At 38.5% G+C, this 24,313-nt stretch overlaps 1 protein-coding gene across 3 annotated transcripts in view; it reads right to left on the reverse strand.

Moving 5' to 3' along the window:
• Positions 1-23,131, reverse strand: part of LOC127795075 (uncharacterized protein At1g51745-like) — a 40,310-nt gene extending 17,179 nt beyond the window's left edge. The window contains exons 1-3 of one of the 3 annotated variants that reach the window (XM_052326522.1): positions 22,992-23,131; positions 22,292-22,595; positions 9,997-10,919 (exon numbers count right to left, since the gene is read on the reverse strand). In XM_052326522.1, the coding sequence (XP_052182482.1) occupies positions 9,997-10,919; positions 22,292-22,482 (1,114 nt within the window). In that variant the 5' untranslated portion in view covers positions 22,483-22,595; positions 22,992-23,131. Of the gene's footprint in view, positions 1-9,996; positions 10,920-22,291; positions 22,596-22,746 lie in introns of all 3 variants that reach the window. The other 2 variants (XM_052326524.1, XM_052326523.1) reach the window with 2 other exon arrangements.
• Positions 23,132-24,313: the final 1,182 nt, after the last annotated feature.

The following is a 24,313-nucleotide window of genomic DNA, read 5'->3' on the forward strand; positions in this document are numbered from 1 at the left end:
TGTTCTTATTTATAGAAGAATAGGGCGTTAACCTCTAAGACTTATAACTGGTATAGACATTTCCGGTTTTATCCCTCCAACTTAATTCTAATTACAAGCTGGACAACCGCCTATATATACCCACTAAATCCGATACATTCTAACTGCTAATATAATGGATTTACTTGAGACAATATTCTAACAAATCTCCACCATTGTCTTAGAGTAAGATCCACTTCATTCTTCATCCATCAAAGCTTTGACCTGCTCTCCTTTCCGGCTTTAGCATAATATGTACCTGATCACCAACACAAACAAACATTAAGAATATTCAAACAATGTTGTAATTTGGACAAAGGAACCGGTTTAGTAAACATATCAGCCGCATTATTTTCCTCTGCAACTTTAACTAGGTTTACCTCTTCTTTCTCAAGGATCTCCCTAATAAAATGATACCTAACATCAATATGTTTGATTCTTTCATGATGGGATTGATTCTTAGCCAAGTGGATTGCACTTTGGCTATCACACCTTAACTCAACCTTGACATTTCTTCCTAGGAATTCACCCACAATCCCTTTTAACCAAAGACTTTCCTTCATTGCTTCAGTGACAACAATGTATTCTGCCTCAGTGGTGGATAAAGCCACCATACGCTGCAGGTTGGTCTTCCAACTTATGGTAGAATTCCATAGCTGAAAAACATATCCAGTTGAGGATCTCCTCCTATCAAGATCAGCTGCATAATCAGCATCCAGAAATCCTAAAATGCAAGGTTCTCCTCCTAACTTTGCTCCACCATAAACCAAAGCCATATCTAATGTTCCTTTCACATATCTCCGTGTCCATTTTACAACATCTGAATGAGCCAGATACACTCATAGAGTGTGCTAAATCAGGCCTTGTACAGACCATGCCGTACATTAAACTGCCCACTACATTTAAATAAGGAATCTTACTCATTTCTATCATGCTTGTTTTGTTGTTTGGAGACTGCTCGTGAGAGTTTAAAGTGTTGTGCAAAAGGGATAGAAACCTCTTTTGCATCCAGCATATTAAACTTCCTAACCAGCTTACTAAGGTATGTCTTTTGGGATAGACTAAGCTGTCTTTGCTGTCTATTTCTCTTAATTTCTATGCCTAATATCTTCCTAGCTTCTCCTAATTCTTTCATTTCAAAGGCCGACCTTAATCTCAGCTTTAAATTTTGAATTTCTATGATTGATTGGCTTGCAATCAGCATATCATCTACATATAGGAGAAGATATATTGATATCTCATTAGGCATATGTTTGAAATATACACAGCTATCATATGCACTCCTTTTAAACCCTTGGACAATCATAAAAGAGTCAAATTTCTTATACCATTGCCTAGGGGATTGCTTTAATCCATAGAGAGACTTCTTAAGCAAGCACACTTGCTCTCTATTCCCTCTAACCACAAATCCCTTTGGCTGCTCCATAAGAATATTTTCTTCCAACTCTCTATGTAGAAAGGTTGTTGTGACATCCATTTGATCAAACATTAAGTCTAAGTATGTTGTTATGGCTAATAGAAACCTAATTGAAGTATGTCTTACAACTGGTGAGAATACTTCATTAAAATCTATACCGGGTACTTGAGTAAAGCCCCTAGCCACTAACCTAGATTTATACCTAGGCTTACCTTCTTTCCCAGCACCTTCCTTAATCTTGAACAACCACTTACAGCCCACCACCCTTTTTCCTGAGGGTTTATCTACTAAAGTCCAAGTCTCATTTTTCACAAGGGACTCCATCTCAGATTTCATGGCAGCTTGCCATTTCTTGGAGTCTTTTGAGTGCATAGCCTCTTCAAAAGTGAGAGGCTCATCACCAGCTTCTTCCATTGCACTTGAAAGTGCATAGGAAACCAAATCCGAATATCCATACCTAACTGGAGGATAAATATACATCTTTTAGCCCTCGGTTCAAGTTTCCCTTGCTTAATATGGACATATGCCAAACACTCTTAAGTGATCTAAACTAGGTTTATGTCCAATCCACATTTCATATGGGGTCTTAAAACTTATAGCAGCTGAGGGGGATAGGTTTATTATATAAGCTGCTATGTTTACAAGTTCTCCCCAAAAAGATTTGGGTAATTTAGCATGAAAAATCATGCATCTAACCCTTTCTAACAAGGTCCTATTCATCCTTTTAGCAAGCCCATTTTGCTTTGGATTTCCAGGGGCTGTCAAATGTCTTAGGATCCCATTTTCTTTACATAGATGAGAGAATTCTTTGTTACAAAATTCCAAACCATTATAAATTCTAATGATTTTAATTTTGCTACCTTTTTGGTTTTCTATCATGGTTTTCCAGCCTTTAAAGGCTTCAAAAGTGTGGTCTTTTGACTCAAGAACATACACCAAAACCATCCTAGAAAAGTCATCTATCATTGATAGAAAATATCTAGCTCCACCATGAGTCAATGTTTAGGCAGGACCCCACAAATCAGAATGAATATAGTCTAAAGGTGCTTTAGATGAATGTATGGCAGTTTTGGAGAATTTTACCTTGGTTGATTTCCCAAATATGCATGACTCACATTTATCTAAATCTGTAAGTTTTCCTTCACCTAATATCCCTTGCTTAGATAGTTCCCTAAGGCCTTGCTCGCTAATGTGAGCTATTCTATAATGAAAAAGTCTTGTCTTATCACAGGCTTTTAATTCAGTGGCTAAAGCTTCTCTATATACTGTGGAGGCTTGCAGCACATAAATGCCATTATTTAGGACTGCTCTCATACTTATTAGAGAGCCTCTAGATACCCTTAGGACTCCACCATCTCCTCTATAGGAGTAGCCATTTCTATCTAACTCTCCAAGGGAAATTAGGTTTCTTCTCAATTCAGGAACATATCTTACAGAATTTAATGTTTTGATAGACCCATCATGCAGTTTGATCTTTATATCTCCTATGCCTTTAATCCTACATTCATGATTATTTCCTAACAACACCTTACCTCCTCCTATTCCTTTAAAATTCAAGAACCATTGTTTATGGGGTAACATGTGGAAGGAGCACCTGGAATCTAATACCCATACAAATTTATCTGTATTTTCTGATATTACAAGTGCATCGGCACTATCATAGTCATATTCACAAATAGATGAGGAATTTTCAGTCTTAGGTTTATCTAGGAAATCTTTCTTTTTCTTAGGACAATTTCTCTTAATATGCCCTTCCTCATGGCAGTTATAACATTTTATAATTTTCTTACCATTCTTGGATTTAGACCTAGATCTTCCCTTTTGCTTAGAGTCCTTTTTATCGGATCTAGATCTGACTGTTAAGACATCCCCAATTGTGCTCTTCCCATCTACCCTATGTTGCAATTCTTTTGAATTTAATGCCCTTATTACATCATCTAGGGTTAGGGGGTCCTTGCCATGCTTTAATATATCTACAAGAGTCTCATATGATTTTGGAAGAGAGTGCAACAACATTAATGCCTTGTCCTCATCATCATATTTGACTTCTATATTTTCCAAATCTATGCACAACTTATTAAAACTGTCAATATGGTCTTGAACCTTCTGTCCTTCATTTTAAAAGTAAAAAACCTAGCCTTTAAATACAATCGACTTGATAGGGTCTTGGTCATGTAAAGGCTTTCTAACTTAAGCCAAATCTCTGTTGCAATTTTCATCTTTGATACTTCTCGCAACACCTTATCCCCTAGACTCAATATCAAGGTATTATAGGCTTTCTTAACAATCTCCTTTTTCTGTTCATCCGAGTATGACTTAGGCATTTTTGATTCACCGTTTAAGGCTTCTTCTAATCCTAAGTTCCCTAGTAAAGCTCTCATTTTCATTTTCCAGAGACCAAAATCATTCTGACCATCAAACTTTTCAATGTCATATCTAGTTGCCGACATTCTTGACACTATTTCTATGACCGAAACTTTAAACAATGAAAATCTTGGGCTTTCTTGATCCTAAAGACTAGCTCTGATACCAAGTTGTTAACTTAGGAGTACTTAGAACTAGATTCTTTAGTCAGATTACACTACCTCACACTTGCACACACACTCAGATTTGAACGATAACAAAAACAAATAAAATGGTAATGAAAACAGAATGTAAATTGACAAAAAATAAAGCAAACCACAAAAGAACACAATTCGATTATCCTGGTTCAGATTGCCCCTTAGGACAACCCTACATCCAGCCTCTAAAACCTTCTGATAGCAACCTTCTTTGATTCAGAATGATCACAATACAACCCTCACCCTCACGATTACAAGCCTTTCCAAGATTACAAAAACTGTTTCTCTCACACAGCCTTTCCTCTTTCAACTTCCTCGTGAGAATGAACAAATGTATTGCCTAAGCCTAGACCCCTGTTCTTATTTATAGAAGAATAGGGCATTAACCTCTAGGGACAACCACCTATATATACCCACTAAATCCGATACATTCTAACTGCTAATATACTGGAATTACTTGAGACAACATTCTAACACTTTTGTAGTTAACAAGTTAAGTCAATTTCTATCCTCTCCTAAGCAACAACATTGTCTGGCGTGTAAAAGATTGTTGCGGTATCTTAAAGGGACTATTAATCTTGGTCTAGTGTTTACTCCGTCACCTAAGGAGTTGTCATTAACTATCTACACAGATGCTGACCATGCAAGTTGTAAGGTGACTAGAAGATCGACGAGAGGGCTGTGTGTATTCTTTGGCTATAATTTGTTGATTTGGGTTCCAGAAAACAATCAGTAGTTGTCAGGTCAGTGGGTGAAGCAGAATATAGGGCTATTGCCCAAGGGTTGACCAAGATATTGTGGCTTAAATCATTGTTATCAAAGTTAGGCTATCCCTATGTTCAAACTCCTATTCTTTGGTGTGATAATCTAGCAGCTAAAAGTATGGCTGAAAACCCTATATTCCATACTAGAACAAAGCACATTGAGATTTATGTGCATTTTGTGAGAGAAAAGGTTGAAAGTGGAGATGTTGATATTCGGTATGTGCCTACGCTTCATCAAGTGGCTGACATTTTTACTAAAGGATTATCAAGAGATAGATTTGTGTTTTTATGTACCAAGCCGGAGCTCACGAGATCACCTATGTCGAACTCTCATACTGACTCTTCTGCTGCTATTACAGAAAGTTTGTTGCCTACAAATACTACAAAGTCTATTTTTTCATCATCTATGGAGCTTGCTTTGAGGGGGAATGTGGAAGACATAAGTCGTTGGTAGCAGGCTGCAATTATGCTCTCAGTTGCAGCTGATTATATTTGTTATGGTTGTTGCGGTGTTTAGTTAGGCAGTTAGACAGTTCATAATGTGATGTATATATATAAGGATCAGTTAGTTCTCTCATTGTATTGATTGTTATTTTCTTCATTCATTTCAATAATATTCTCAATGTATTTTTCTATCTCTAATTATTTGCTTCTTTCCAACTATAAAGCTCTCGCTTCACGGTTATGTACCCTTTGTTTTGGTATATGTTGATGATATACTCATTGCCGAGTCGGATTCAACAGCCCTTAAGTCTTGCATTCATGATATAAACACACATTTTGCTCTTAAGACCTTAGGTTCTGTGAATTACTTCCTAGGGTTTCAGGCCTATAGGGATGGCAGTAGTATTTACCTAACTCAATCCAAGTATGATGTTGACTTGTTGAAAAAGGCTGTTATCCAAGATTGCAAGCCTTGTGATACTCCTATGACTGCTGGGGTTTCATTGACTGATGAAGGGGACCTTTTTTCTAATCCTTCCTTGTATAGAACTCTTATTGGCTCATTGCAGTACCTAACCTACACTCGCCCGGACATAGCTTTTGCAATGAACAAATTGAGCCAATTTTTGTCTAACCCAAAATCTCAACATTGGTTAGCTTGTAAGAGGCTGCTCTGGTACCTTAAAGGAACTATTGGCATGGGCTTGGTTTTCTCTCCCACACAGGATGACTTGTCTTTAGTGGTCGATACAGATGCAGACTATGCTGGCTGTAAGGTCACTAGAAGATCTATTAGTGGTTTTTGTGTGTATCTTGGAAGAATCTCATTGTATGGGGGTCCAAGAAACAATCTGTTGGAGAGGTTGAGTATCGAGCGGTTGCCCTAGGTGTGACAGAGTTGATGTGGTTGAAATCTTTGTTTTTTGAATTGGGGTATCCATGTGTTACTACTCCAATAGTGTGGAGTGATAATCTGGCTGCCAAGAGCATGGCTGAGAATCCAGTCTTCCATTCTCGAAACAAGCATGTTTTGTTGATTAATTGTAAGTTGGATTGCTGTTTGTAATAGCTAAGTTTGGGTGTAAGGCAATGCCTCTTTTGTTGTGCAATGAGCTGCATATATAAGCAGCTCACAGCCTCTCTTTTGTAAGTTAAGTTTCATTCTATCATTTCAGTAAATTTTGTGTTTGAGATTTATTCTCTCTCGTGTTTTTGTTCTTCTTCTTGTGCCCTAGGGTTTCCATTACAATCAATAACAAATATATTGACATGACCAACCAGGGAAAAAATACAACATATATTGACAATATCGGCCAAGAAAAAAAAATAAAGGAACTATGTATCTTCACAAAATCAACATGAAATTTTACAGATGCAGCTTAAGGAAAATTCTGGTATTATCTCATCCAAAATATAACTTCACCTTTGTGAAGCCCTTATGATGAGAGAAGGTAACACTGACTGATTGCACTATACATTTTTAAAACAACAATATTTGTACCAAAACAAATGCATCAGGTTCCCAAAATAGCATAGCCTGCAACTTTTTGTTTTCTGAAACATATGAAATGCAAGTGTGCAGACCAACTGTTCCATTGTAGAAAGATACAACCATGCAAACATTATAGAAGTGTATGGCAACTATGCTTGGGCATGGGAAGATCCATGATGAGATAGCATGAAGTTTTCATGCATATACTAACTATCAAATCCTCTTTTCATTATTATGCTTCTACAGCTGCAGAATGTCTAGCACAATGGTTAACAAGGCCAAAAAATGCAAATCCTGTTATCTAAACATTAGCTTATCAAGCATATACCTCAATGTTTGAAACTTCTCTTTTAGTTAACTGCTTTCAAGGGATTTCTTTGCGACAAGTTACCAGAACATGTGGCACAAGGTTAACAAAGCAAAAGGGCCAATCCTAGCACCTAACCTTAGTTTATCAAGCAATCAACCAACATATTTGAAACTTCCTTCTCACTAGTGAGCATTGGCTTATTGAGAAAACTAGCTCAAAGCTTCTCTATCTGCTTCTAACAGTTTGTGAGTAGTTTCATTATCACAGACGCAGAATATGCAGCCTGAATTATAATGTTAAGAACAATTACAACAATGTCATGAAAATGTTTTGTTATTAATAAAACATTTCACATTGTTGTTATTAGTATTTGATGACAGAGAACTCCGACCAGTCTTGTTCATCTAGTACGAAGTTTATGGATAAACTTTGGACCAGCAATCACCGCCAAAACACAGGTATCAATTAAGAGGTTGGATATTGAATCTCCAATAAGGCATAATCTTCTGAGGTCTCATGTTCAACACTCACAGTAGCTGTACTCTTTTTCTTGTGAGCCCCATTTACCAAATATCATGATGTTTGGTTGGACTCTTTACTAAAGGAAGACAAACATCTAGTTGTTGAACTAAGCAACTAGTTGGTGGGTAGTGTCTGTAAAATTTTGAAATGTGATGGAATCATGGAAAAGAGATTGAAGAAGGTAATAGGTTTGTTAGTTCCTAAAGTCTCAGAATATGATGGGTCAACAGATTTTAGACACAGTGCTTGAAGCTAATGACTACAAGGACTATAGATTCTCTAGCAGTTTGTGTGATGTAGTTTTAAGCTAAAAAGCTTACCGTCATGTTGTGTTGGGAAAAACAGGATTTAGGGATAACTGGAGGGACTGGATCTGTTGCCACATATCACCAGTTAAATTCTTAAGACTTGGTCAATGGTATATTATCCAACAGCTCTTTTGAGACCTCTAGAGGGCTTTGCCAATGGAACCACCATCCTTTGTTGTTTCTCAATGTTATGCATGCTTTTAGCATTATGCTGAAGAAGGTTGAGAATTTAGGTTGGGTTAGCGTTTTTGGGCAAGGAACACCAAAAGGGCAGCCCTCTATCTCACATTAGCCTTTTGAGGGGATCTCATTTTATTTTCCAAATTTAATGCAAGAAACTTGCAGTTAATTGAGAAGTATTTTTCTTTGTCTCGAGGCTTTTTCAATTGTGAATCAACTTAGCAAAGAGTGAGTTGACACTCATGGGACCTATAGTTGGGTCGTCTTAGACTTAAGCTGAGATTTTAGGTAGCAAAATTGGTTCCCTTCCAAGCACTTATCTAGGACTTCCCCTGGGATCTCCATTTAAACTGAAAGCTATGTAGGATTAGATAGCTGAAAAAATTGTCAGGATGTTGGCTCTTAGGGGTAATATCTATCACAAGGAGTTGGGCCCTCTATTGTCAAGAGCATCTATAGAATTAGAATGTCGGTGAAAAGAAAGCTACTTGGAAGCTTCTAGTTGGTTGGTATAAGAAACAAATTTAAGCATATCGAAAGTTGGAATAAGATTTGCAAGCCTTTTGTCTAGTTCGTGGTCTTGCTATTCCAAAAATTGGCAAGTTGAATAAAGCTTTGCCCGGAAGTGGTTAGGAGATTTGCAGAACCATATAGTTAAGAGGATGTGGTGGCTGACAATATAGGTGTAATTAGGAGAATGGTCCACCGAGCACATTAGAACTTAATAGTCAATGCTAGAAGCAGTGACTCACGAATATAGGCATAATTGTGGGAATGGTCCATTAAGCATGTTAGGACCACTACAATCTAGGAGTTTGGAATGGTGTACCTCCATCTATATCCACGTAGATTGTTTTTTTAATCTCTTCTACAAAGTATGGGTATGGTATAGAGTAGAGTTTTAGCTTGATAGCTCTTGCAAATGTAGATGTTTTCATCAATCTTTGAGTTGGTCAGGGCTAAAAATGTTTTCTACAAAGGATTCCTACATTTGGCCTCAAGAGGGACTTGCTTGACCAGAGTTTAGACATAGTATTGAGAAATTGACTCCATCAATGCTCTTTTGTTTGGGTTTTTTTTTTTTTTTTTTTTTTTTGGGGGGGGGGGGGGGGTGGAGTTGGGCATGCACCCAAAAATGGGAAGGATCTTTATTATTTGGTCTTTCTATAATGTGGTTTGAGATGGTTGGAAGGTGGGCTCCCCATATAAGGCTGCATGGAGAATAAGAATGCCACTTAGGGTAGTCATCTTTGTACTCATCACGATTCTATTCTCACCTTTGATAATTTGAGGAAAAGACACATTTTAGTTGATTGGTGCTTTATGTTTAAAGAGTACAAGGAACTACTGGACACCTCCTGCTATGTTGCTCATTGGTGCACCAAATATGGTGTCTTATATTTTGGTTTGCTTGCATGCAAACCATAGAATAGTTTTCAAACATCATTCTGGAGATAGGAATATAAGAATTTTGAGGGGGCATAAAAAGCCTGATGCATTTTCTTAAGGCAAAATTTCTCATTTTTCCTCTCTCTAGTGGTTGGATGAAATTTTTTTGTTAATTTATCCTATTTCATTGCTTATAGATGGTCCTCTTGATGTAGGTAAATAACCTCCTTAGACCCCTTTCCTAAAAAAACTTCAGCTTTTGGTAGTACCTTAAAATAATATCAGAGATTTGGTTCTAGGAGGTTGCGGTTTCAGATATTGTTATATGTGTGTTCCACTTGCTGGCTATTTTGCACTTGTATTCTGTGTTAGTGCACCTAGTCCAGAGGTTTGATATACATCGTTCAACCAATTTCCTATCAGCTTAAGCTTACTAACGAACTCAAAAAAGAAAAAAAGTATAAGTCAGTCACATCCACTATTAGCATTAGGGATTATCATACTAAAAATAAAATAGAAAATAGCCATGAAAATGATGGATGAAGCAGAATATACTAACTTTGGGTAAGTCACATTAAAGATAAAGCATACCTGGAGCATTCCTTTCCTCCTTTACAAATGGCACATCAAACAATTTGTCAGAAGAATCATTGCCAGGTCCTGATATGCTGCAAATTTCATTGTCCTTTTGTTTATAGTTAATGAGAGATGCATCAGCAGCCTGTCCAGATGCATTCAGTGAGATTCCATTTTCACATGAAACTCCTGTACTATCTGAGTTATTAAGTACCACAGAGAAGCTCTTCTTTGATTCATTGGATTCTAGTCCAGAAACCTTGCTGTCAGACACTCCTGGGAGAGGTGACCCAATTGGACTGGGAAGTTCTTCGCACATAACTGGAACAGACACCATAGCTGTACTTTCTAAAACCTTTGTCAGGGGACGGCGGCGACTTTTTCGTTTCAAGAACTCATGAACATGGGCCACTTGTGATCTCTTTCTCTTTAGTGGTGACACAACACTCATTCCCAAATCGTCAAGTCCTCTCATTCGCTTAACTCCCTCAGTTCCATCATCCTCTGAATCATTAGGGGTTCGTCGTCGCCTCCCCTGCACAAGTTGCTCTCTGAATGCACCTATCTGGTTTGGCTCTTCAAATGATACTCCAGACTGAGTCAATTCCTGTGCTGAACTGGAAGCGCCTTTAAAACTGCTTGATTCCTCATCAGTGTGGTCAGTTTCTTTGCTAGAATGGGATAATTTTGTCGACTCCTTGACAATACAACATTCCTCACCTGATTTATCCATTTCTGAGCAGAGGTCTGCATTATCTTTGGATTCACGAGCACTTTCAATCTCAAGAGCTTGAAGAATAGCATCTTCCCTCCGAGCATACTTCACTGCTTTCTTGGAGGAATTAGCTGCAGAAGCCTTGGCCTTCTCAATGCATTCATCATATTCCCCACAGCGAAATGCCTTCACCCTTCTAGATTTTTCAAGATTATACCAGTCCCTGGAACAGAAATGTTAAACTTTTTAAGCATATCCGAGAGCAAGATAACAAATCAATAAGCAATACAACTAAAACCTCAGCCAACCACACAAGAAATGCAAGAGTTAAAATCAACACAATTTGGCTATTTCTGGAAGTGAGAACTTCTAAAAACTGTCTGATCTGCAACCCTCAATGCAATCCATAGTCTCCACAGGCAATGTCAATTTCCAGAGGCCAATAGCTAGCATCTGAAGAAAGCAGCCATTTCATTTTCTCCCAAATTTAGATTAGTTTGAAAAAGTGCAAAACTAGCATTTCCTCTCTGTTTTCACAACAGAATGAGGGGAAAATGTGGAATTGAGAAATAAGGACTACAGTAAGAAGCTCAACAAAAGATGCTTGCAGTGCTTTTGACAAACCTTTGAACCTGCTTGCATTCATAAGAAAAAAACAAACCCACGGAATAAGTATATTTCAAACTTCCTATGATTTTGTTCATGATGAGCTATTATTATCTTCATTTCTGGAAACACAACTGAAGAGCAAAAGGGCTTAAACATTTCAGCTATATGTGGAATCTAGTTGTAGAAGTAGCCTAATAAAACAAAATTTATTCTAGTGCATCTATAACAAATTTAGTGCACTCATCTACAAATATTTATATCAAACTTCCTTTGATTTTTTTCCATTTCATTTTCGGATTTCCATTCGATTCCATTTTTGTTACTTCCATTTGAGTTAGGAAAATGAAAACTGAACATGTTTGATTTTGCTGTCAGCTGTTAAGAACATGAAAAGAAAAACTGAAAATGATATTTGATAAATTTCCTAATCTATGCACCTCTTTTTTTAAGAGATATGATAGAATTAAATGTTTTATTTTTTATACCTATAAAAATTCAACAAAACCAGAAAATTCATGAAAAACAAATTCAGAGAATATTCAAAAAGATCCTCTTATTCCTCTTCTTCTTCGTCACACACACACACACACACATACGTGGAAGGGGGTGGGGGGGAGAGAGAGAGAGATTGCAGATCGGAGCTCCCAGACCCAGATCTAGCTCTGCCAAGCCCCTTCTTCTTAGCTACATATGTATATAGATAGCAGATTTGGGGTTGCCAACCCCAGATTCCGCGGGGGGGGGGGGGGGGGGGGGGGGGAGACAGAGAGAGAACAATGATGACAAACAGGCAGTGGTGGAGGGGTGATGGCTATGAGAAGAAGATGATGATGGACAGTGAACGACAAGAGAGAGAGCCCTTAGATGTGAAATGGGTCTTGTTTATAATGAAATGAAAATTCGGGAACTGGAACGGTTTTAAAACAGTCCACTTTTTCCATTTTTATCTGAAACATGTTTCAGTTTTTGAAATGCAAATGTGGGTGCCAAACACCATTTCAGAAATTTTCATTCCATTTCACCCGAAATGGAATGAAAATTACTTAAATGAAATAAATTTCAAAGAGGCCCTGAACATTAACATGTGATTTTGCTTTCCCCTTTGCTTTCTTTTTCTTCCCCCATTCAAATTAATAACTAGATCTAACCCTGCTTAATGCATGAGGCATGCATCTCATGACCCGTGCAATAGGAAATGTGCAGGAAATGCACTTCACAAGAACACCCATCTAAAGTTTAATAAAGAGCCCACCGTTTCCTCCCTTTCTGGCCAAATTTCATTCATCCCCCGAAAAGAAAAAATAAAAAGAAAAGAAAATAATATTCTTCAACGACATATATCACAATTGATGGCATATAACAAGGAAAAGTTTTGCTGCCATGGAACACCCTACATCGACAACATTAATTTAACAGGACAAAACAATCAGTTACCAGAGAAGCCTTGCCATCTTCCCAACAATATGCTGGGGACTGTGACAACCATTTGACTAATTAAATACAAACAGAGCAATGAGGGTATGTTGCATGATGCCAACAGAGGTGCAGAGCATAAGAAAGAGAAACGAACCCTGTTGACAGGAATTATAGACTCGTTTGAAAATGAGTATGCTGTCTCTGTGTGGGTCAACAACAGAACATTTTTTGTGGCAAAGATGTGTACTACATGTAACAAGGAAAACTTTGTCTACCAGGAAGCACACCCAGTTGACTACATTAATTTAACAGGACAAAAACAATCCATTGAGAGTATCAGAGAAGTTGTCATCTTCCCAACAATATGCCAGGGGGCTGTCACAACCATTTGAGTAATTAAAGACAAAAAGAGCAATGGGAGCATATTCCATGATGCCAACTGGCATAAGAAAGAGAACCCTGTTGACAGGCGTTATAGACATATTTGAAGCGAGTATGTTGTCACTGTGTGGTTTTGTCAATAGGTGGTGAGTAGGTTGTTTACTGCCTTTTAAAGTATATTGATTACTGACCTAGAAGACAACCATAAAAAATGGAGCTGTTGAATCCCTTAGGATTCAGCAAGATGTTCTCTCGTTTGTGGAGAGAACTTGGTGGGAATTAGATAGAGAAGGAGATGAATTAGAGAAAGAGGGGGAAAATTAGAGAACGCAATGAGAGGGAGAGAGAATTGAGAGGGAAATAGAACAAGAAATTCTCAAATGATATTTGATGCTTTCAACGTGATAGGCCGAGCGTATATGTACTCGGCCTTGCTGAAAAAGCACCCGTTTGTCCAAGATGGCTACTGGAGTGATGGCTGGTTCTTCTTCCCTGAATGGAATGGGAATGGTTTGGCTGGCCACTTGGTTCCCAATTGCTCCCTTGAGTAAGGACACGTGGAACACGAGGTGAATGTGTGTTCCCTCGGGCAGTTGTAGCTTGTAAGCAACTGGTCCCACCTTGGCAATAATGGGATATGGTCCAAAAAACTTAAGGCTTAGTTTAGTGACAGGCTGCCTCGAGAGAGTTTTCAGATGGGGCTGACTAAGTTTGAGGTACATTTTTTCTACCACCTCAAACATTCGCTCACTCCTCTTTTTATCCGTTTGTTGCTTCATCCGGTTTTGAGCCTTAGCCAATTCAGTTTTCAAAGTTTGTAGGACTTCCTGCCTGTTTTGTAGATAGTTGTCTGCGGCTGCCACCAGTGTTGGCTCCCCCATAGACGGTAGTAGGCTGGGTTTGTACCGTATAAGGCTTCAAATGGGGTCATTGATATTTTACTCTTGAGTAATAAAATGGTTTTGATAATGACTATATGAAAATCAATCTATGTGGATTATATGAATGAGAAAATGAATTTTTAGTATATAAGTCTTAAAGCAAGATATGAAATCTTATAGAGGAAATATTGAGTATGGCTTGTTGAGAGAGATTTGTTTCAAAATATACTTTTGATAATCTCAACTTGCTTTCAAGATGATCAAAATGAGTTTTTAAAAGAATCGAATAAGGATGTATTGAAAATTCAAGATTTTCAAAAGAATAGTAGACTATCAGGTTCATTCTGTTGACTATGCTTTGAAATAGTCGACTATTTTGATTGTTCTGTTGACTATTCAAGCATCTGTCGACTGTTTTAACATCTGTCGACTATCGAGTAAGGATAGTCGACTATGCCTTCTAATCTGTCGACTATTTTTGTTCATGAAATTCAAAAATTTCTTCACACTTCAGCAACTATTGACTATTCAAGTATGTCTGTCGACTATTGGATTTTTGTATTAGAAATAGTCGACTATCAGTTTATGTCTGTCGACTATTCTTAATTTTACTTGTAAAAATAGTCGACTAATCTTTTTCTCTGTTGACTATTGTGTTTCACAGAATTTTATAACGGCTAGTTTTTCAACTCCAACGGTCACAAAAACGGCTAGTTTCTTCTTCAATCTTTATGGATGCTTATATATAGAACTCATGGATGATCAAGGAGAGACTAATGGATGGAAATGAATTGATTTGAGCTTACGGTTTATCTTCGTTTGTATTTACAGTGCTCTGTGCCTTCATTGTTATACTTTTCTCTCCAAGGCTTCATTCTATTATTGTTAATACATTCATTTAAGCCTTGTTTAATCTTGAGAGACATTGTAACTAAGAGATTCATCTCTTAGATTCTCTCATATTCTATATTTCTTATTCTTCCTAGCTTGTGTAGCTAGAGGGCCCATTTGAGTGGGAGGTTTTGTATTTTCCTAGTCTTGGACTAGAGGACCTACTTGGTTTAAGTAGGGGGTTTTAGTGGATGGTTTGAAAAATCCTTAATGAGGAACTAAGGTAGTGGATTAGGCTTGGGTTAAGCCAAACCACTATAAATCCTGTGTGTTCTTCTCTTGTGCTTGTAGTTTTATTTCATTTATTATTTCAAGCAATTCAATAATCCTCACTTGCATCGAATTTTTCATCAAAAGGATTTCAAAGTTCTATCAAGTTTTATTTTTAAAATATCCAATTCACCCCCCCCTCTTGGTGTGTGCCATAGAACCTACCTGTTCTAACAGTCATCCCAATGGATCGATGGTGGCTGGAATTGTACCACCATTGCGCCAATGATAACCACTTGTGCCACTCCTTGGGTTGCATAAAGCAGAAACACCTTAGGTAGGTCACAAGGCACTGGTTAACTCGCTCACTTTGGCCATCAGTTTCCGGATGGTACGCTGTGGACAAATGGAGCTTAGAACCCAAGGATTTCAATAGTCCTTGCCAAAATAAACTAGTAAACACCTTGCCCCTGTTGGAAATGATCGTTTGAGGCACCCCATGTAACTTCACTATATTATCTAAAAACATTCTAGCCACCTCCTATGCCGTGAATGGGTGGGCCAAGCTAATGAAGTGGTTGTACTTAGTTAATCGATCCACCACTACTAGGATACAGTTCCTCCCTTCTGATCGCGGTAAGCCCTCAACAAAGTCCATAGTTATATCAGCCCATGCTTGAGCTGGAACCCCTGATGGCTGCAGAAGACCAGGCTTAGCTACCGATTCATGTTTACACCTCTTACAAGTGTCACACTGCATTACAAACTCCATTACTGATTTTTTTAATCCTGGCCAATAAAACACTTGGTGCACCTTGCGGTAAGTGTTTTGGATGCCTGAGTGCCCCCCCTAACGGTTAGTCGTGCATGGCTTGGAAAATCATTTTCTTCAAGACATTGCAGTCTCCGACTACCAATCTGCCCTTATACCGTTTCAATCCATTACATATAGAGTACCCTTGCCTGTTGTTGTTGTCTAGACTCAGCTATTCTAGTAACTCTCTTGTCCACGCTCCTTTAGCATAGCTCGTTGTCACCTCTTGGTACCAATGTGGTAATGGCTGCACAATCTCCCTCCTCATAACGCCTGGATAAAGCGTCAGCAGCCACATTTTCTTTCCCTCTTCTATATTGAATCACAAAATCCAGCCCCATCAACTTAGCCATCCCCTTCTTCTACAAGTTAGTGTGCAACTTTTGTTGAGTAAGGAACTTGAGGCTCTCATGATCTGTTCGGATTATAAATTGCCCCCCTTCTAAGTGGTGCCTCCATTTTTCAACTGCCATCAACACCGCTAACAACTCTTTATCATATGTGCTGAGCCATTGATGTCTTGGGGCTAGAGCTTGACTCATGAAGGCTAAGGGTCGGCCCTCTTGAGATAACATAGCTCCTACCCCGGTTCCACATGCATCGGTCTCCAGGAAAAATGGTTTACTAAAATTAGAAATACCCAAGATAGGTACTTCGCACATAGCTTGCTTCAACTGCCCAAATGCCTTTTCTGCCTCTTCATTCCATTTGAAGTTATCCTTTTTTAATAATTCTATTAGAGACTTGCTTATCACCCCATAATTCTTCACAAATCGCCTATAGTAACCCGTTAGCCCCAAGAACCCCCTCAAGGATTTGATGGTCGCGGGTTTAGGCAATGCTACCATAGCTGAAATCTTCTTGGGATCAATGCTAACTCCAGCACTGGAAATTATATGCCCCAAATACTCAACCTGCTTTTGGGCGAAGTCACATTTGGACCTTTTGATGCATAGCTGATTGAGTTTAAGGATGCTAAATGCAATTCTAAGGTGTTCTAGGTGTTTAGAAAAAGTTGGGTTGTAGATTAATATATCATCAAAGAATACTAACACAAACTTTCGAAGATAAGGCTCAAAGATGTGGTTCATTAGGGCTTGAAAGGTGGTTGGTGCATTAGTTAATCCGAAGGGCATAACTGTAAATTCATAATGCCCATGGTGGGTTCTAAAGGCTGTTCTGGGTATATCAGTTGGGTTCGTCCGGATTTGATGATATCTGGATCTTAGGTCGAGTTTAGAGAAGACAGTTGCATGGTGTAGTTCATCTAGGAGGTCTTCGATGATGGGAATGGGAAATTTTTCTTTGATTGTGATGTGGTTAAGTTGGTGGTAGTCAACACAAAAACGCCATGTTCCATCCTTTTTTTTAATTAAAAGGACAGGGGAAGCAAATGGGCTTTTGCTAGCTCGAATTATAGAGTTGTCCAGCATTTCTCTTACTAAGTTTTCAATTTTTGTTTTGAGCTTTGGTAGGTACCTATAGGATCTTATATTCACAGGTTCAGCATTTGGTTGTAAAGGGATAGAATGATCAAATGGTCTTTGTGGAGGAAGGTCCTTAGGTTCTGCAAATAGATCCTTAAACTCAATAAGTAATGCATCAAGGGAGGTTAGCTCATGTACCTGCCATAGGTCGGTGGTTGGCTTGCTATTAGCTGTTAGGCACTAACCCTCCTGTTCCCCTTGTTCCTCTGTATACTTGCTGGTCTCAATCGAAAATAATTGAGCAACTTGAGAAAACTTACATTTGAGTAATTTCTACAACCTCTTGCCCTTGACCAGCTTGCAGGACCCTGTTTCCATATTTCCATGAAGTGTAACTCTCCTGCCTCCCTTTTCCAACGTAACCTCCATCTTATTAAAATCAAAAACTGATAGAACTAACCCCTCTCATCCAATCAACTCCCAAGAATATTTGGCACCCCCCCAACTTCAACAATCTCAGGTCGGCTTCAAACAATTCTCCTTGCATTGTCCAACAGAACCCCACGCAGGCTGATCTGCTTAACACCCTACTTCCATTAGCCACTGTAACTGCTAATGGTTGAGTGTTAGATAACTCACATTTCAATTTTTTTGCGGTCCCCTCACCAATAAGCTATGGGTACTTCCACTGTCAATTAGGATCATAAGTGTTCCTTCTTGCACCGTTCCTTCCACCTTGATAATCTTGTTACTTGCCACTCCTTTTATGGCATGGAGGGATATCGTGCCATTGTCTTCCTCCTCCCAACATCCCCTACTGCCATCGCTTCTTCTTCTCCTACGTCTTCTTCAATCTCCCCTCCTTCCAGCAGGAGCAATTTCCTCATGCACTGGTGGCCAGGGAAGTACTTATCCCCGCATCTGTAACAAGCCCCTGAGGGTCTCCTCTGTTCACTTCTTCTGTTTCCTTGCTGCCCCAAATTATTAGATGGCAATGGTGGCTTCGGCATGGTCCCAGACCTATACATTTCCCTTCCTGGCAATGAGGAACCCAGGTCGTTGCCCCTACTCTGACTCCTTTGTTTCTTCATCAATGCCTCCACATTTAACTCCTGAAGCAGAGCACTCTCAACTGTTTCCTGGACCGTCCTGGGCCTTGTCATCTTAACAGCGGATCTGAGTTCCACTCCCAGCCCGCTAATGAAACTTGACACGAAATAGTCTTCGATCAAGTATGGATTCCTACCGAGAATCATCGATTTTAGCTCCTCAAACTGGAGCTGATACTCCTACACCGATCCACTCTGTTTCATTTTGTTGAATTCCTCAACTATATCCATAGTCCTCTTCTCGCCGAACCTCTCGCATAATCCTTTCACGAATTCATTCCAGCTACATTCTTCCCTCACTCTCGGCCATCCTTGATACCATACGTCTCTTATGTCATTCAAGTAAGCCACCGCCAAATTAATCTTCAGCTCCTCAGCCACTTGATGTATTCCGAACAATTTTTCACATCGTCGGATCCACCACCGTGGCTTCGATTCATCAAACACTGGAAGTTCCAATTTCGGAACAGGAAAGTTATGGTGGTTAGAATTGACCTGGATCTCATGTCTCCTATCCGCGCCATTGTTCTCCATTGCCACTGGATCAATCTCCACTTCCGTTGATCCCATCATCCTCGGTCCAGTGCCAACTCCTGGCAATATCGGTTCCGATCTCTCTCACAGGGGAAAATCTGAAGACATCCTCATCTGCACTTGGCTCGAAAACATGAGCATGAACTGTTGCATCTGATCACGCAACATATTGCCATGTTCTCACATCTCATCTCTGATCTGATTGCGCATATCCCCACGCAATCATTCCGAAGCTTCCTCCATCCTTCAATCCACCACAACTCCAATCGAATCCTCTATCGATTCGACTCTAGCCTGCACGTCCATCACCGTGGTCGTCACTTGCTGAAGTTGTAGTTCCATCTGCTTCATACGAGTGTCGTCCGCCATTAATGAAGCTTGTCAAAGTTCGGGGGCCAAGATCGGAGCTCTGATACCAATTGTTGAATCCCTTAGGATTCAGCAAGATGTTCTCTCGTTTGTGGAGAGAACTTAGCGGGAATTAGGTAGAGAGGAGATGAATTAGAGAAGGAGGGGGGAAATTAGATAATGCAATGAGAGGGAGAGAGAGAATTGAGAGGGAAATAGAACAGAAAATTCTCAAATGATATTCGATGCTTTCAACGTGATAGGCCGAGCATATATGTACTCGGCCTTAGCGGAAGTTAGCGCCAAAAGCGGTTGCCACTTATGCATGCAACAATCTCGAAGTTTCACAGTTACAAATCCCTACCAACTTCTACTGTTTATTACAATTATACCCCCCACCTTAGGTACACGACAGGAGCTATGGCGTGCACATGCATGTATGAGAGAGAGATTGTCAAAACCTTTAGAGGTGAATGACCATTATGGATTTGATGCAATGACAGTTGCTATTTATGGAAGAGTAGAGACGAGGAGTATCTTAGAGGTAAATGATCATCATGGAGTTGATGGATAAAGGTTGTTGTTTATAGGAAGAGAGGCTAAGGACAAATATTGCAAAGTCGCGCACTTCATTAGTGGGACAACCTCAACTAATTGTGGATCCCACATTCTCAGCCATTGAAGTGTGGAAATGGTGTACATAACATTGAGGGGCAGCGCTTAGGTGCGAGACAGTAAGAAAAGTAGACTATGTCTCCTTAATAGCGCTCTCTCAAGGGTGAATGGATTAAGCCACCTAGTAAACTCTCTAGCTGTGCCATAGTGAATGGATTAAGAAAAGTAGGCTATGTCTCCTTCATAGAGCTCTCTCAAGGGTGAATGGATTAAGCCACCCAATAAACTCTCTAGCTGTGCCATAGTTCACACCATGGTCAGCTCAGCACCAATGACTATGGTGTAAGTTGCTAATGAAATGAGTATTCTAAACTCAACTCCAAGTCAGAAGATGGACACTTAGGTGGGGGGTAACTTGGCTAATCAAGGGAGAAAATTCACACTAATATTATCTATGGAGGTTGTAACCTCAAGGCAGAGAGTTCCTTGATTTAGTCCACCTACGAGTTGCTCTGGGCTAAGCACATGTGCATTCATCTCAGCCACAGGGCCCATCATAGAGGGGAAAAAACACATGGACATTCCCAAGTTTGACATAGAGGCTTGGAGCAAATTTGGAGACAACATTTCATGTAGCTTGCTATATCAAGGGAAGCTCTATATCTACGCTAGCTGGACCAGGCCGCAAGGATATCCACCATAGACCATTCTACAATCACAATATATCTCAGTTTAATAGCTGGTATATTAGGGACATCAAGAAAATTAACAAATAAATCTACATACAAACAAATAATTACTGTGATGAAGTGAGAATATCACCAATAACGCAAAATACGATTTCTTCCCTATCCAATGATGTGCATTGTTAAACTTAATTTCTACACATGGCTTTGTTGCCGTCTTACAATTTACAAGAGTATCACCCAGCAATGTCTAAATCAAGGTCTCCATGTCATTACACCCCCTCCCCCCAAAACCAAATCTTAGAACTAGAGTGTTTTCTGCAACAAAATCCATATGATTTAGACATATAAATATGTACATATATATAAATCCACAAGATATATATATATATATGAATAAGAAAAGTATAGTAAATAATCAAAAGAGTACGAAAATAAGATAGAAAAGACCACAGAAGCCTTCCTACTCCAGTATCAAAAAGCTGTAGAACAGTACAGGTCCAAAATTTCCCACATAGGATTCACAACCACTGTACCCCAGTTATTCATATGAGACTTCAAGCACTTTTTACTGTAAAGTGTTCAAAACATAGTTATTGAGTTTTATTCTCATTGAATCAGAGCTTATGCATAGCTTCACACAAAGTAACTATTTTGTTCCATGCACGCCCATCAAGAAATGTTACACACAAATCTCATATGCTAGAAAAGCTTCCCTCCCATATCCTTTATTCCACAGTCTCTATAAGATACAAAGGCATCAAATTCCAATTCTTATTCTGCCTCTTCCCAAGTCTAACTATCTCCAACTATAAATCAGATCCACCATGTCAAATAGAACATCAATGACAAAAGAACATAAATAGAATCAATGACCAATTAAAAAGACCCACCTTCTAGAAATTAAACTACTCGTGGAAGGATTATTTCACATGCAATCTACATCAAAAAAACACAGTAAATTATTTTCAATTTAAGGTAAGAAACCCGGTTCCTGTCAAAGGATAGTCAAATGTTTTACTTTGTGTGACTTCAGTGTCACTCAGTTCATCTCATATATATATATATATATATATATTCCCATGAGACACCACTTCGGTAATAGCATGATACAAAATAACCAAACACAACAAAAATCTTGATTTAACCGTGTAAGTGCCATAACTTGACACACACACACAATTTCCAATCTAAGCAAGTACATCACGGAATGCACCACCGGTATTCATTTCATCAAAAAATAATCTTAAAAGAAAACTGGCACCATACCTCTTAAGGTGCAAACTAGATATATCCTTGACAATAAATTTGTGTGGACGTATCAGCAGCAAGTATAACATGTAATGCAATGCATGTAAAGGATCACTCGACATGTAAAAAACTGAAAAAGGTATCAACGGCAGCGAAAACCTATGTTACATATCATCAAACTGAATGTCTTCAAAGTGCATTTGGGAGTGCAAATGAACAAGCAAAAGTGGGAGAAATTCCAGAAAAGTCCATTACCCATTTTCGGAACTTGCAGCACACAGCTATTACCAGATTAACATATAGCCTAAAGTCAGAAATAAAAGGTACAGAGCACAATTTGGCGGAAAAATGAGTGATAAAACCAAAACAAACCCACTAACAAAACAGATAACAACTATGTGAACACATAAATGGGGCACTTACACGCTTGCATCCTCTCTTCCCAGAAGCTTCACAGGAGTGCCTGATCTGGGTGACACCAAACAGCCCTCAGATAATTCATCCATGCCCAGAATCCGACCCGGCCACCACGACCCATTTCGGCGCCGGACCCAAACCAACCCGCCAACTGTGGCGTCAATACCTTTGGTGTTGGAGTCACTTGGACTCCCCATCTCTCTCTATCCAGAAACCAAAAAACCAATCTCAACCCTCCATTTCGAGCACATTCAAGTCCCAACTACAGCAAAAACAACTTCCATGATGAAATGCCGCATGCCCTTTAGCCCTAAAACCACGAGAAAGAAGACAGAAAAATCAAAAACTTGCAGCCTTACATGCAACCCAAAAACCAAGAAACACAAGTATCCATCCATCCACACACACACACACGCATGTGCTTTACAAGGAGGGCTCAGTAAACATGTCCATAAACATACATATCTAACAAGAAAGGGCTAAGAAAAACGCAGATTGAAGGGTTTGCGCCGCGGAGAGATCTGGGGAGAGAAGAAGACAAGGGGAAAATGGACGGGATTGTTCCCGGAAAAGGATAATCTTTTATACCCCTGAATCTTTAAAGGAAAATCATATTTTTCTCCTCTGGAGTACATCTTTTTCCATGTGTAGATTTTATGATGAAGATGAACTAGTCGGTCTCTGCATACAGATGGATCGGACGTACCTTTTGGTATCTTTTTGCCGAGACAAAAGGGTTGAGAGAGGGGGGTTGGAGAGAGAAAGAGAGAGATTTTGTTGATTAATATTTATTTTTTAAGAAGCGGAGGTGGAGTGGAGAGAAAATAACAAGGGGGGTAACAGGCGGTTTGATTAGGGACGACAGGTAGCATACTAAGATTTGAGATTTTAACATTTGTCCCACATGCATGACTTCTGGCCCCACCTCCTGCCTGATCGGCTAATTCAATTTTAGGGCTTAATTTCAATTGTGGGTCGACTTGCTTAGGGTTTTGTTATATAATATATATATATACATATATATATAAGATTTTGACCCCAATTAAATTAACTATGGTTGAGTCTCAAATTTTAGGACAAAATGTTCATGTGCTCGGAATTGGTTCTGTTTTAATAGGTATATAAATGAAATAAAAATCGATGAATTGTGATTTTGTATTTTAAATGTATTTTTATTTGTAATAATTTATCATTAATAATTATTTATCATCATTAATAACTAATTATCTATTCTCGATTACCATTTCCGTTCTCTCGTATGCTTTCGCTTATTCATATTTGTCATTGTCTTTTATTGCTCACTCACAACGACAATAAATTAATTTAAAATAATAATTATCTAGGGGTTTAGAAAATTTTGATTTTTTATTTGGTTTTTGTCTTAACTAAAAATCAAATATAGATTAATTAATGAATTATAATTATATAATATATAAATATAATACTAATAATATACTACAATAGCAATTTCCAAATCCAACAAACCCTAACCTAATTGTGACTTGACCCTTAGTACATGTCATCGCCATTAATTTTCATCTTTGTTCTTTTCACGTTGTCTATTTCTATCATTAGTCATCGTTATTTAATTGCGTCTCCTTTATTACTAGTCTATCGTCATCACAATCACATCTCATGAGTTAATGAATATAATACTAATAATATATATATGCATAATTTTAATTAAGTTAAGCAAACTCTAATTATGATAAATTTAATAAATAATACAATTTAAAAAGTAAAAACACACACAAAATATAAAAAATTGTCTTAGTTGACCACTAGATCTAGTTGCTAGTTAACGTCAAACAATCAATGATGGATAATTTTAGAAACTAACCTTAAGAAAAATAAAGAGAGGGATGACAATGGGAAATAAAATACCACAAAATATTTAAATTTTCACACTTTGTAAAGGTTCATGAAATCACGATGTAGTGAAAATTGGGTTTGGGACTTTGATTTTGGTTATTCAATTTGGATTAAATTCGCTTTGAGATTTTAAATTTGATTTTAATTATTCACACA

This window comes from Diospyros lotus, chromosome 2 (genome assembly GCF_014633365.1).
Source record: "Diospyros lotus cultivar Yz01 chromosome 2, ASM1463336v1, whole genome shotgun sequence".
Lineage (NCBI taxonomy): Eukaryota > Viridiplantae > Streptophyta > Magnoliopsida > Ericales > Ebenaceae > Diospyros > Diospyros lotus.